The 15,313-nt window shown below is 41.9% G+C and overlaps 1 protein-coding gene across 8 annotated transcripts in view; it reads right to left on the reverse strand.

Annotated features, from left to right (window-relative positions):
* MPDZ (multiple PDZ domain crumbs cell polarity complex component) overlaps positions 1-15,313 on the reverse strand; it is a 160,432-nt gene that overhangs the window by 52,582 nt on the left and 92,537 nt on the right. For all 8 annotated transcript variants that reach the window (XM_004706529.2, XM_030885397.2, XM_045289190.1 and 5 more), the window contains 2 exons: positions 10,339-10,443; positions 6,220-6,312 (listed from right to left, as the gene is read on the reverse strand). In XM_004706529.2, coding sequence (XP_004706586.1) covers positions 6,220-6,312; positions 10,339-10,443 — 198 coding nt within the window. The remainder of the gene's footprint in view (positions 1-6,219; positions 6,313-10,338; positions 10,444-15,313) is intronic.

Genomic DNA, 15,313 nt, shown 5'->3' on the forward strand with positions numbered 1-15,313 from the left:
GCAATGAAGTATTTAAATACAGAATCAGTTGGGAGGATGGTGCAGATCCAGGCAACATTGACCTCTGTTGTCTGCATCCAGGGGAGCCGGAGCCAACTCAAGAGCAATTAAACAACAACGTTCAGAACAAAGCTTTCACATATGGTACACAATTTAAAATGCTATCATGACTATGATAATGACCATGAAAAAGCAGCAAGATGTAAAATTCAATATGTATGACAAATCAGGAAATGTATATTTTTCACCCCACCTCACCTCCTGCCTGGTTGACTAAGATAAAGTACCATTGTCCACCTGTCAGCTGGATGAAAATTAACTGGAAAAAACATGAAACGAATGTGGGAAATAGAAAGTCTGATATGTTGGAAACAGAAGAACAAAATGCCGGAAACCAACTGCACAACCTCTAATAAAGAAAATATAATCATGTTGACGCACATTAGCTTCTTGTTTTGGGTGCCATGACATAGCTTTCAATTCATATCAACTCTATGTACAACAGAACAAAACACTGTCTGGTAGTGTACCTTCTTAACGATTGTTGTCATATTTACGTATGTCCATTTTCAGAGCCATTGTGTCAGTCCATCATCTCCTTGAGGGTTTTCCTCTTTTTTTTTTTTTTTTTGCTGACCCTCTACTTTACCAAGCATGACGCCCTGTTCCAGACACTTATCTCTCCTGATGTGGTAGTTACATAATCTGGTGTCAATTTGGGACTTGAGAGGATTATGAATGAAGGGGTGGAGTCTAGTCTGTCAATCGGGTCAAAGCCAATGAGGCCTATGTAGGCATAGCCTTCTCCTGAGAATTCTGGGAAATCGGGTACTTTCCTCCTTGGAGGCGGAAGACATTTCTCATCCCTGAGAGACATTGCAGCTGATAAGACACATGGAACCACCCTGATGCAACCAGACCTCTGAAGCTGGAGAAGCCATGTAGAGACCCCTGTCAGCGCTGAGATGCTTACAATGTCCTGCATTTGGCATCATTGCCTGTGTTTCATAAGTCTGAAGAGGACTTTATAGATTGGTCTCGGACATACGAGCTAATATCAGACTTATGGGCTTGGACTAGATTGGGATGGGATGCTTTCTTAAGGTACAATTACCATTTATGTAAAACTCTCTCTTAGACACATATGAGATTCTATGGATTTGATTCTCTAGTCTATCAGACTAACACACCTGATAAGAAGAGATGAACTCTGCGACCCTCACTTCTCAAGAGCATCCAGGCTGTACTTATTCTCAGACGTTATTTGTTTATTGCTCTGGAAGTCTACGGTACTTTGAATATTCTTTCCCAGCACCAGAATTTAAATGTACCAGTTCTACTTTGATTTTCCTTATTCACTAACCAACTTTCACATGCATATGAGGTGAATGAAAATACCATGGCCTGGATCAGATGCACCTAAAAGTGAGAGCTTTGCTCAAAGTGATAGGTTTGCTCTTGAACATTTTAAAGAGACCTGGTACAGTCAATTTCCCACCAACAAGACACTGTTTGATCTCTTGCCTGCTGCTTCTTTCCAGGGGCACTGATTGTGGGTCCAAGCAAGGTGAAATCCTTGACAACTTCAATTTTTTTATCTCTTTATCATGATGTTTCAGTCATGAGGGTTTCTGTCTTCTTTAAATTGAGTTGCAATCTACACAAAAGGTGCAGTCTTCGATTGTCATCACCAAGTGCTTCGTGTCTGTCTCACTTTCAGTGAGCGCAGTTGTGCCATCTGCATATTGCAAGTGGTTAAGAAGCCTTCCCACAATGCTGATGCCACAATCTTCTTCATAGGCTAGCTTCCTGGTTCCTTTCTCACCAGGTAGACTGAAAATGCAGGGTAAAAGGATACATCTCTGAGGCACACCTTTCCACATTTTAAGACACTCAACATTCCCCTTGTGTCCCAACATCTCCTGGTCCACAGACAGATTCTACAGGAGCACAACGAGGTTTTCTGGAATTCCCATCTGCTCAACGCTACCCATAGTTTATGCTTTTGCATCTTTAATAAACACAAGGAAACACTTTTCTGGTATCTTCTTCTTTGGGCCAAGTTCCACCTGAGTTGTTGTCATCTGCATCGATATCTCTTACACCACATCCTTTTCTGAATCCAGCTTGACTTTCTGGCAGCGCTCTGTCCATGTATTGCTGTGACTGTTTTTGAGTTATCTTCAGCAAACTTTTACTTTTATATTAATAATATTGTTCAGTAATTTCAAAATGCTGTTGAATCACCTTGGTTTGGAATGGATGGGCACAAATGTGGATCTTTTCCAGTGTGGTGGCCAGGGCTTTATCAACTTGTTGAAACAGTTCCGTTGGTATTCCATCAATTACTAGAACCTTGTTTTTTTGGCTAATGTTTTCAGTGCATTTTTGACTTCTTTCAATATCATTGCTTCTGGGTCATACACGACCTGTTGAAATGGTTGAACATCATTGTATTTCCACCTTCTTTTGATGCTTCCTGCATACCTCACTATTTTGACCATAGAAGTCTTCAATATTACAACTTGAGGTTTGGTTTTTTAACTTGATATATGCTGAACATGTTCTTCCTGCTTCTAACTCTACATCTTTCCACATTTCCTTACAGTACTCTGTTTTGTCTTAAGCTGCCCTCTGCAATTTTCTGTTCAGGTCTTTTGTTTCAACATTTCTTCCAGTTGCTTTAACTGCTTTCAGGAGAAAGTTTCAAAGCCTCTTCTGACATCTAGTTTGGTCATTTCTTTCCTTCCTGTCTTTGTAATGGCCTTTTGCTTCCTTATGTATGATGTTCTTGATGTTATTCCACAGCTTGTCGGGTTTTGTGTTGTTAGTATTCAAGGAGTCAGATCTATTCTTGGATGTTCTTTACATCAGGTGGGATGTTTTGAAGCTTGATTTTGGATCCCATGGACTTGTTTTGAGTTGCATCCTGAATTAGCATATGAGCAGTTGTTGATGTGTTTCACAGTTGGTTGTTAGCTTTGTTTTGGCTGATGATACTGAGCCTCTCTCTCATCTCTTCCCACAGATGTAGTCAATTTGATTTCCATATATTATTGCTTCTGATGGAATTAGTCACCTTTTCTGTTGTTGAAGCAGGTATTTGCAAAGAAGATGTTGGTCTTGCAAAATTTTATCACATGATCTCCAGTTTCTATCATCAAGGCCATATTTTTCAGCTACTGCTCTAACTTTTGCATTCCAATATACAGTATTTATCAATGCATCTTTATTGCATGTTTGATCCATTTCAGGCTGAAAAAAGTGGTAGTATTCCTCAATTTCACCATCATTAGCTGTAGTGCTTGGTACATCAATTTGAATAATGGCTGTATTGTGATAATTCCTATCACAGACAGCACTGTCCTTCCAGACAGATCTTGAAACCTTCTTCATGATGTGTGCTAGCCTTCCTCTTGAATTGTTCACTCCCAGAGAGTAAAGCATAGGCTGACCTGATTCAACATGGCCAATATCAGTCCTTTCCAGCTTGCCAATGGCTAGAATATTACATTTCATTTCAGTCTCAAAAACTCCCTAATTTCATACTTTCAATATCCTTTTTGATGATGGATACATGAAGCTGTTGGTTTTCATTTCGCATCCTACCTCGTCTGCAAATGAAAGTCCCCAAAGTTTATCTTCATCCACTCCAGAAGGTCAAGCCTGTTTTAAGGAAGCTTTCTTTCCCAGCATAATTTGAAAATCTTCCAAGCCATTGGGCTCATCTTCTGGCTCTGTATCGGTCAACGTTCCACTGCTCTTCTGCAGGTTTGCAGTGCGCGGTCCCTGAGAAGTAGACAGTCTATTCTTCTCGGTAATGTGTTCTCAGTCTGGAAGCTTTCATGACAGCTGTTTATCTGGAGTGATCCTCTTAGTATGTGGCCTGTTTGTGACATAGCTTTTATCATCACAGCAACATTCAACATTCAGTGTGACAGACTGATAGAGCACATGAACTTTGGGGGAGGCATTCCTTGTTTGAGTAGATACCCTAGATCATTGGTTCGCAACCTTCCTAATGCTACGACCCTTTCATACAGTTCCTCGTGTTGTGGTGACCGCCAACTATAAAATGATTTTTGTTGCTGCTTCATCACTGTAATTTTGCTACAGTTATGAATTGCACGACCCCTGTGAAAGGGTCCTTCGACCCCCCAAACGGGTCGTGACCCACAGGTTGAGAACCGCTGCCTTAGATGGAGTCTTGTGCATCAGTAAATAGGTATTATGATAATATACATTAGCATGGGAATAGATAAAATATAGTATGTTAAGACACTGACATTCTGTGCACTAGTGAGAGGGAATGAATGGACCAGATCCGTAGGGATCAACATGCAAGAGCTCTAACACACAGGTTTGAGAAGAACATTAGCAAGCAAGAAAATGATGCCTACAGGATGACATCGACATTTTGTATGTAAACAGAAATCACATGTAAAATAAAATAGGAATAAAGCTTATTTACACTCAAATTTTACACTGTTGCTAAAAAGCATTCTCTATTGCACACAAAGGCAAAGATTGATACTTGCTTATTGACTGCAAGAGTATGTGTCCCATCATGCTCCAAAGCATGTTCACAACCCTCACTTCTTGTTTACTAAAATCTCTGGTTGTTTTGATAAGCTCGCTCATCACATGCTACGGGCTTCTATATACATTAATGAGTGCAGGTGTACCTTCTTAGAAGCAATTACGGCAACTTCTAATGGAATTCTGTATGCAATGTAGTTACCACCTTTAAAGATCCTCTTGAATCTTCCGGTTCAGATGTTACGCTGAATTATTTCTCTTAATTAAAATGCGTAACACCTATGCTCAGTGCCTTCTCTCTCTCCCTGTCATCATTTTTTCTTGGAAATTAGGCAGGAGTTTATATTTCAGATCGTCAACATTGTATTCAACAGTTTTAAACCACTCATCATTACCCACCCACCCCATTAGTCTATCTCTTACCTGTTCCCTGATTTCCACTTCTTGTGAACTACCACGAGTATCTTTCATTTCATGCACGTTAACACCAGGCAACAGTCTTATCTTTCCTCCTCCCTTGCCCTCCCTGTCCCCGGCACACTCCAGAGTCTGCTCCATCAGGCATGAAAGTTTTTATCTTATCTCCCCCGCTTAGAACAGTGATCTCATATACTGTCTGTCCTTTGTGATGGGCTAATTCCACGTCACCTAAAGTTCGCCAGGTCCATTGGTGCCACGACTATTGACCAGAATCTTTGGAGGACTAGTGAGTACTTGCATTTTTCACTTAATTTACAATGCCTTATATGGATGTTTATGGATGTCATGTGTCTGTATCTCTGACCTGTTAAGTCCATTATCACTTCCTTGAAGGCAGGTTTCCTGTCTTATAGTTTCTGGATGTTTACAGAAAACCTTGGCTTCAGATCTGGGCCCACAAATAGACTCAAAATTACTTCTTAGGTTGAGTTTTATTCGATTGGTATGCATACATGATGTGCCCCTATTTTATACAAGTATAATGGTGAGACAGGTGTATTTTAAAAGTGATCTTTTCCATAATGAATGAAATACATGCTATAAGGCATGTGGCCTAATATAAACTCAGTCTACTTACTTATAGACTCAGGCTGCTTACCTCCCTATGTGTGCTTGAATATCTTCTTTTTATATATGTGAGATAAAACTTGAACCATTATCCAGTGATATTTCTGAGATTAAATTCTATGGGTAATATTGTCCATACTCACTTCCCACATATAATTTTCTCCAGTAAATCTGCTTCCATAGAAACCACTGGCTTGGACTCCCTGGGACAGTTCTGCTCTGTCCTTTAAGGTCACTGAGCAGGAACCGACTGTCCAGCAGTGGGTTTGATTGTGGTGTGTGCACTAGGTCCTCAAGTATGTGCTAGTTGTATTCCATTTTCTACACTAAAGATGAAACAGTGCAAGTTGAGAAATATCATGAACCTGCTCAAGCTGTTGGTGCCAGTTGACAGCCAGTCGGTTCTGACTCAGTTGACCTGCTGCACTCCCCAGCAGAACCCTGCCTAGTGCTGTGCCATTCGCACAGTGTTCCTAAGCCTGAGCCCATGGTGGCAGCCACTGTGCCAACAATGTCACTCCTTGAGGGTGACTTCCCCACCCCCACCTCTAGGTCACACAACTATTAAGCAGGAACTCCGTCTTTTAGATCATGCAATACACTGAATGGGCAGAGGCAGAACTCTTTTCTTACCGCCGGGGCTGATTCCAGTTGCTGTAGGCCGCATTTTGAAGTTCACTTTCTTCCCCCTCTCCTTCTTCACGCTCAGGTAGCTCGGGAATGTCTCTGTGAAAAGAGGCAGTCCACCGTGAGGACTCCAGACACCTAGCAAAACCACTGATGCTGTCTCAGGCTTCACAAAGCTCATGGAAAAGGGGGATGAACAGATAACGGAATTTTCCCATCTATTTTTCGAAAGCGCTTTGTATATATTTTATTGCTGGTTTGAGGTGAAAACAGAGAAGTACGTATTTCCCACACTTGGAGAAGTCTAATGAACCCAAACAAGCACTCTGCATTCAATTCAATGTACCATCACTTAGACTGGTGGAGCACGAAAACATTTGGCTAGTCTTCCTCTTTTACGATGAAACTTGGAAAAATTAAGAAAGAAAGAGTTGATGGGAGGTGGTAAATACCAGGATTGCCAAGAAAAACTCTTCATCAGGCATTTCTTAAAGGGCTGCAGTATGCAAGGGGCCAGAGGCACCATGTAGGGTGTAAAGATGCCCACACATTGGGATCCCTGCCCTGAAAGAGCCTGGACAATCAAATCCATCAGGAGCCCAGCCTCTCTGCTTCTGAAGGATGGGCAGAAGCTGCTCCATAACTTTTGAATACAGATGAAAAAAAGCTTATGATCTAGTTGTGACCCAATCAGAGAAGCTAGGCCCAGACTGCTCCTTCCAGGAAGTGGGTGGCTGTGCACCAAGACCAACTTAGGTTAATACAAATGCCACGCATGTAACAAATGTATCTAGTCTACTGACTGAGAGGAGATGGAACAGCAAGCTACTACCTAGAAATGGATTGATTTTTCAAAGGTGCATCAGTTTGAATCCCCTCAAGGATAACTAGCCACCAACAACAGTAATCCTATGCTTTAATATAGGACATGGCAACCAGGGCAAGAGAAACTCACGGAATCAGTTCTCCAATGCTGTATTGTGACAGTTGGTAAAAAGAACATTTTTGAAGAAACAGATAATGTTTGCTAAAAAGGCAAGATTCAAAATCATACATAAATCATGACCCTAATTTTTTTACAAAGAAAATATTATATTGAAATGAAAAAGCAATAAGGTATTAAAAAGAGTTTGAGTTTAGTGACAGAATTGTGTATAAAGCTTTTCTTGATGTATGCATAGAGATTTTTCTTTATGTGTTTTTTTTTTTAATTTTAGAGATTAAAAAAAATTCTCCGCACACTTCTTTTAGTGCAGAAAAAGTTATGACAATTATGTTTCGGAAAACATTTGCATTTGAAAAAATTTTTTTGGTGGGGGGGGGATAAAGAAATTTTAAAAGGCTTAACATTATGTGTTTGAAATGACATCCTTTCTTTTGGGATGGGAACACCGAACACTCTCAAGTGGGAAGTCCTTGCACCCTCCGGTGCCCTGTGCTTGAATGCCCAGCACATCCCAGCTGACCAGTGTGCATGCAACCGTCCAGAGTCTTCCTGAAAGTCTCTTCCTTCTTTGAGACCAATTCCGGACTTTTTTTTTTCTTTTTAATACTGATAGATTAAAATCTGTCTGCTTAAAGCTTCTTCTCACTAGCTTTCAACCTTCTGTGTTTGATGAGAAAACTGAAGAACTTGGCCGGAAAGAGGAGAGCCTGGATGAGCCTGACAGAAAGGCAGGGCTTTAGGGAAGGAATCAAAGAGAAGACTCTAACAACGGTGGCACAGAGCTGACTGGGGGGTCCTAGTGAAGCCCCAATCCATAGGACGGGGGACATCGAAGTGAACACGGGGCCAAACCTGCTGGAAGGACGACTGGACAGAATGTGACGGAAAGCAGCCCTGGAAGACAGAAAGGACTAAGACTTGGAAAACCCTCTACCTTCGAGTCAATTCGACCCATAATGACCCTATAGGACAGGAGCGAACTGCCAAGCAGGGTTTCTTTCTGGGAACAGAGGGTCACATCTTTCTCTGAGCTGTAGCGGGGGGACTCAAACTGATGACTTTTAGTCAGCAGCTGACCTCTTTCACCACGGGCCCGGCAGGGCTATTTATCTATAAGGCCGATATCTTAAATCGTGAGCCTTATTTTCCCGTTTTTTCAAATGATTCTACAACCTCAAATCTGTTCATCAATTGAAGCACGCTCACTAAAGATGCTGGAGCGCCTTCACTCGTCTTACAAATGTGGTACCCAGGACTCAAGGGACATGAGGAGTCCACTTGGCAGAAAGGCCCTGTTCTCCTCCCTCTGGGCGCAGCTCTCTCCAACTGAGAGAGACCTCTCTGTTCCTGCGTCTCAGTGTTGAACACCAGTGAGCTTTGGGTCAACGATCACAGTGAGTTCTTTTTACATCTTCATTTACATCTGCACCAGGTACAGTACACCAGGTACACATCTTCATGTACATCTGCACCAAGTTTTACCAGGAGACGGCAAAAGTGAGAACCCAAAGAGGCTATCCAACTAGAGAAACCTGGTTCTTACCCTGCAGGGTTTGCTGCCACCGACTCTCCGTACTAGACCTGGGCAATTATTTGGATCCACATTTAGAACTTTAACTCTGATCCGTCTATAGAAAAGTGGAGTTTAGTGATAAAGAACATGGGATTTGGAGACGAACTGCTTAGACTCCAATCGTGGCTGTGATGCCTATCAGCTGTGGGTCTTTAGCAAGTGACGTCAGCTCTCTCGGATACAGATCCGTTCTCTGTAGCATGCAGAGAGCTGTGCTGGCCTGTTTTTGTTGTAAGCATGCTCACAGGAACAGCTGACCAGCCTCCTCTGCGGCAGCAAGCCCTGCTGCACACGTTCCCTTCCTGTGTGTGCTGCGGGAGCACAGCGCTGGGTGGAGCTAGTTTCTTCCATAACTCGGAGGGCTTTCAGGGCCTCAAAATTTAATAAACATGAAATAGAATCTTGGAATCTTCTTTGACTAGATCATTGCAAACTATATTTCAAAGGGACACTGGGATGACTGTTTTTGACCATTTCACAGGCAGCATTGGGAAGCAATGATCAATTTCTGCCCCCTACCCTAAAACTTCACAAGGCTCCAAAGACCATGATATCCCTTCCCTCTGTTAAACACATAGTGCTCCTCCTTCCTTTCTCTAACACTCCCTGCCAACTGAAGCTCCGTCTGGTTTGCACCGGGAACAGTGCTGCACTATTTAGATGCCAGCATCCCTGGGCATGGGGTGTCTAATGATGTTCTGATGTCTTCTGAGGTACTGCAGGAGACCTCAGAGAATCAGCAAGGCCATCCCTGCTCTCCGCCATGCCGAAGGAGTTTCAAAGGCAACCCCCCAAAATCAGGTCCATAGCTGAGAAGGTGAAATTGTACGGCTTCACAGAAACGCAATTGGACATAATTTCTCTCCCTGCTATGAACGTGGTCAGTGGCTTCACTTTTCCTAATGGAAAAATTAGTAATATTTTTATTAGGAGCCTTTAAAAAGACAACACAGTGTTGTCTATGAGGCCTACATCTCAGGGCACTCAGCTCAACATTTCTCCATAAAAACAACTAAATAAAAAATCAACAACCACAAAAAAGTTTCTGAATGCCCAAGAATGTTAGCAAAAAATAAACACAATTTCTGATGATGTTAGAAAATATTTACGGAGGAGGAAATGCATGATATAAAACTATACAACTTAAGGTCCTGGGAAATGAATGAAATCATATTTCTATCGACAGTGATTTTGCCAAACTCAGAATGTGAAAAAGAGCTGCGTGGTAAAATTGAATATGGTTTTAATTTCTTGATTTCACTTTTTACGTATTTCCCCAATTTTCCACACTTCTGATTTACTACCCAAGTTACTGGTGAAAATATTATAAGAGGGAAGCAGTTTTTCCCTCCATTCAGTTGCTTTCCCTTTTCAGAACGCTTCATTCTAAGGCAGTGGGTCTCAACCTTCCTGATACAGATCCTCACGTGGGGCTGACCCCTCCAACCATCAAATGACTTTTGTGTTGACTTCATCACTGTCACTTTGCTACTGTTATGAATCTGGTGACCCCTGTGAAAGGGTCATTCGACCGCTTGGGAACCGCTGCGCTAAGGCGTTCCATTCTATGCTGTCTTCATGCTGGCAGATGCAGTGGGTCACTTACCTTCCAGTGAACGAAGAAAAAAGACTCAGGGCCATTATTCCGCCAGCTTGTTGTTCCAAGCGTACTCTGAACTCCTCCAAGTGGTCTGCGGGCACATAGGTGACTCTGAAACAGAACACAGTCCACGACAGTGAAGGGAAGTCATGTCTTGCCTAACTGGCAAGAAAAGCTTCCCGAGTTAAAGCAGATTGTCTCTGCAGTGCTACTTCTTCAAACACCGGTTTAGTCCAGCTACTCAGAAGAATCGAAGTTCAAAAGGAGATCATCGGCTCTGGACAGAGTATTCTACAGGCAAGATTCCCAAGAGGAATTCCATTTTAACATGCTGCTGATACACTTACCAATAAGCACATGAGGGCAAAAAGTAGCATTATTTAGAGCCCATAACCAGAATATAAATAGTAATATTTTGAAATTAGTAAGAGCTAAAAATCTTTACCATGGGACGACATTACTTTTCACCAACGATTTCTGGGTTTCCTGGCAGAAACAAATTAGGTGCACTCCTCCAGGTATCTAACATTACTTCATATTCTCCCGTAACTTGTAATTAATTATAGACATTAACAATCATCACTGATAATTACATGTTAGTTCTATTAAATTATGAACTGTCAAGTCTGAAGTTTAGCCATTATATGTTTATTGAAAAATCCCTCTCATTAATTGGTACCGGTGTCTTACAAACTCACTTAGGTTTCAAAAGAAAAAGCAATAATAACAACAACCAAAAAAAAAAAAAGAGTTGACTGTTTTTACCTGAATGGCCATTTACAGATTCAGAGAGTACCGGATGCCTGCCTAGTTTGGTAAGTCACTATGGGGGGCATGGGCTACAACTGTAACGATCTGAAACCAACATCGGAAAATGTAGACACTTGCTATTCTTCAGTAAAAACTATGTTCATCAGTGGTGCGCTTTTTCAAGGAGACCCTTCCAACACTGTCAGATGAACAGGCAATAGAATTACTCAATCAGAGGCCATTTGCGTATATTCCATTAACATAGTAAAGGTATATGTCAAAAATCCACAACCCTGATATCAATATTAAAGACCAGTAAACTACCTGCCGAAAGCTTTCCATAAAGACACCAAGTATATAAACAACTTTAGCCATGGAGGACAGAGCCGACAGGAAAGGCTTTCATGTGATCATAAAATAAAAATGTGGCAGTGGTATCATGTATGGAGGGGGTCGTATATGGCTTCTGCTTCAACGGTTATTTCCTAGCAAGCGTCCACCCCGTGAGGGAGGTCATGCAGGATTGGAGCAAGATGACAGATTTGCAGTTCATCATCAGGAGGGTGTTTGGTAAGACGCCCCTTCCTGGCCACAAAAAGGACTCGGTGCTCAGCCACGTAGGGTCCCTCAGGCCAGCCCAGTGCAAGAACCCTTTGCACATCTCACAGAAAAACAAAGCAAAGCAAAGGCGCCAAAAGCACACTGCAGTGGACTCCCAACTAGACTGACTGGGAGCTTCATTCCAATTCCAGTCCTATTTCATTCAGTCCGTTATAAAAACACCTTCCTCTTAGTCGTTGCACAAAAACACATTAGATGTCTTGCTGCTGCGCCTTCAAAACAAGCGATGCAAAATGACTGCACTGCGTCTGGAGAGAAGATGATATGCTTTCTACAAAGACACACGAAAGTTACAACCTCCAACCTGAAAAGCCTGTGCAGGGAAACAGACAGGCTTTGTGGAGTTCTGATAAAAGTGCTCAGAATAAAGAAAACCTGAAGAGAAAGAAACAGGACGATGACAACAACAACGAGGACAGGAGATCACATTAGTGAAAATCCAATTAGTCCAAAGTGCTCCAATTTTAAATTGATCAGAGAAAGAAAAGGTGTTTCTGCTCCAGCCAATGTTTTGAAAATGGGCTTCCTCCTGTAGTTTTTCAAAGCTGCTTTTCTTGTCACACACACACACACACACACACACACACACACACACACACACACAAGAGGGGGTGGGGAATCCTGCACAAATATTTTCTGGGATACTTTAGGTAGGTATGAGAGAGAGCGAGGCAGTCAGCTTTCATAAATATGTCGCCTTATCTAGACAGTGTGGCCATTGTGCCAGCATCCCACAATGCAACAGGAAATGCAGAGCAATTGGTCTCAAAGCCACACCCCCACATCCCCACCCAACCCCCTAGTCCCCAGTAAAGAATGCCAACCTTGTATTTCTGTGTCAGGAGCAGGAGCAATTGTGACAAGTCAACTGACCTTGGCTTCCAGGTGGAGGGGAAGGCACAAGAACGCCATTGGCGCGGCCAGAGGGTGATGCGGTCCTCTGTCTGCGCACGCTCACGGGAACAGTCCCTGACAAAGAGGAGCTTTCCAGCCTGGTGGGTGGAAACACGCTCTCCAAATGAGTTCACCACCGTCAGTGCCATGTGAAACGCACCCTCTCCGGGCTCTGTGAGCACGGGGAGCCCCTCTCCTTATATCCAGGCAAAAAGAAACAACGCAAAAGCCCACATGTATGCACGGCCTCTATCTCAGGGATGTTACAAAAGCACGGAATGGTTTTCACAGACAAGTTGTAACATACAGCCACAATCAGCTTTTGAATCACCGATACTCACACATGAAAGGGGGTTCAGTCGTCAGCAGGTGCTGGAGAAAATCTAGAATGTGGAGCATACGCTGTGGCATCTTTTTTACAATGGTGTTAACAAATGTCAATGTCTTGTGCTGAATGTGAGATGCATACATATGTAGTTAAAAGTGGGTGCTCCTGGTTGGTGTGTTTTTCCTCTCCCCTTTCCACCTCCCTCCCATCTCCACCTCCCCCAGAGAAGCATCTGCTCTTCACTGGTGTCTATAGCAGTGATGATTAACAAGCTTGGGAAAATGTAACTGCAATCAATCTTTTATTCCTTGATCAGGAATTCATCCCACACTTTGGGTTAAGGCAGGTGAATTCTGATTCAGCTCGGTAATTATCTGGCAGATGTTGGAGGCAGCTGCTGCTAGGCGCAAAACCCTGGCTATTATTACAGAAATAGAAGAGCTCCTGGCAAGGTGGAGTGAGAAGTGAAACAGAATGCATTCTGGTGAGGCTTCACATCTGGTTTTCCATAGAAAATAATGAAACCTGGAACTTAAACGGGCTGTTCTTGAACTCTTGAAACTCAAATTATCTACCCAGGGAAGCATGAAACTGCACATGCGCACACACACACACAGAGCTGTTACCAAGTTATCATAAATTGGGGGGAGGGGGGGAAAGGTAGGAAAAGAATGAAGAAATCCAGGGTGTTATCGAAACAATCAAGTCTTTTCCCAAAACCCAGTCAGTTCTGCAACTGAACCATTTAGCACCTTTCCATATCCCCACCCCAGATTAAGCTGGGTTCCTAACAGTTATCAAGATGTTGAGTGGAGCCAAGAACCAGGGATCTGCAGCATTTCAGTGGCCAGAGGCAGAGGTCTCATACAGTATAAGATAGTGGCTAAATTTATTTTTTTTGGCAAGGGGACAACACACCTTGCTTTCAAGTTAAATATAAATGCAAACTTCAAGGAATACACTGCTCAGTCCTGGTTAACCTAAATGGTGGGCTATTTTTGTTTGTCATTTGACACAAGTTTTCCCTAATGGGATTCTATAAAAATATAGCTGGCTTGTCCAATGAGTCAATCTCTATAAACATACCGAGTCAGAGCTTATGCAGAACACTTGATGTCAATGTGCTTTTTGAGTGTGTGTGTGTGTGTGTGTGTGTGTGTAGGAGAGAGAGGGTGAAGGACTGATTTCCAGCAGCAATATGGCTATAGTTAGGTTCCTTTCTTACTTTTTAAATGTAAGATTCTACATTTTGCCCCCCTGAAATTCTAAAGCAATTACTTCTAAAATACCTCTCTAGAGATCCTTCAATCTCCTAATAAAGGCCCTGGCCACATGAAATCGGTAAATTCTGGTATTGAATCTGAGGTGAAAAAATGGGGAAAAAATATATATATACACACACACACATATATATACCTGATGATGAAACAAAATGCCAAAGTGATGTCAGATGGTCTGATAATCTGGGCATTTTTCATTTCTGCAGGGCATTCGAACCAAGGGCTACGTGTGGCACTCAGCAACCATTGTGGCAGCCAGAGTTCCAAAGCAGGGTAAGAGACCTTAGATCAGTGTGCAGAGCAGAGTACACATATCTCACTGTGCAATACATCAAATGAACAGTTACTGGCCCCCCTATATTTTATGCTATAGCTAAACTATGTAAGTTAAAGCCCATGCCAAAAAATAGTTTCCAGATCATTCATCTTTGAGGCAGAAGAAATAAACACTTGCCCCCACGTTGGACAGAAAGTATCTCTTATTTCTTAATGTAGAAGAACTAACATTTTTAATGAGGTTCACTTGTACTTGCATTATTAATAAGGTAATTAAAGAACAGTCACATGATCATATCAACTGTAAAATCAATGTCAAAAAGGCATGTCAAAACTATGAAAGCCCATTAGGGAAATTCCTGCCTAAAATACATATATTTTGCATTAGACAGCAGAGTCTACTCCAAAAAGATACACATGTTCTGCTTTTCATTGACAGGGGAATGAAATCCAGATTGTAAATATAGCCTTTCATACCTAAGCTCTAGCAATATATGCTTTGCAATATAACTAGTAATAAAAATGCAGTTAGTAAAATAACATTAATAACAGTCGGCCATAACTAACTAGTAATTATTAGATCAATTTAAAGTAAACAGTCTTTTCCTGTGCTCTTATTCTACTATTATACCTCTTGTACATATATTAAATGCAAATATTCAAAGACTAATGCTCACAAAAGGCTAAGTTATTACATTAATGAAGTATGACTGTAAAGCCATGAAGTGATTTTCATTTTGGCTCAAAGAACATTTTGTGACTTAATATCCGAACCATATATATGACATGCTTTTAATACATGAAGGGATTATAGGACATTTTAAGCACTTCC

Source organism: Echinops telfairi, unplaced genomic scaffold (assembly GCF_000313985.2).
Source record: "Echinops telfairi isolate 266 unplaced genomic scaffold, ASM31398v2 ScPeMD7_25;HRSCAF=90, whole genome shotgun sequence".
In the NCBI taxonomy this organism is placed as follows: Eukaryota; Metazoa; Chordata; class Mammalia; order Afrosoricida; family Tenrecidae; genus Echinops; species Echinops telfairi.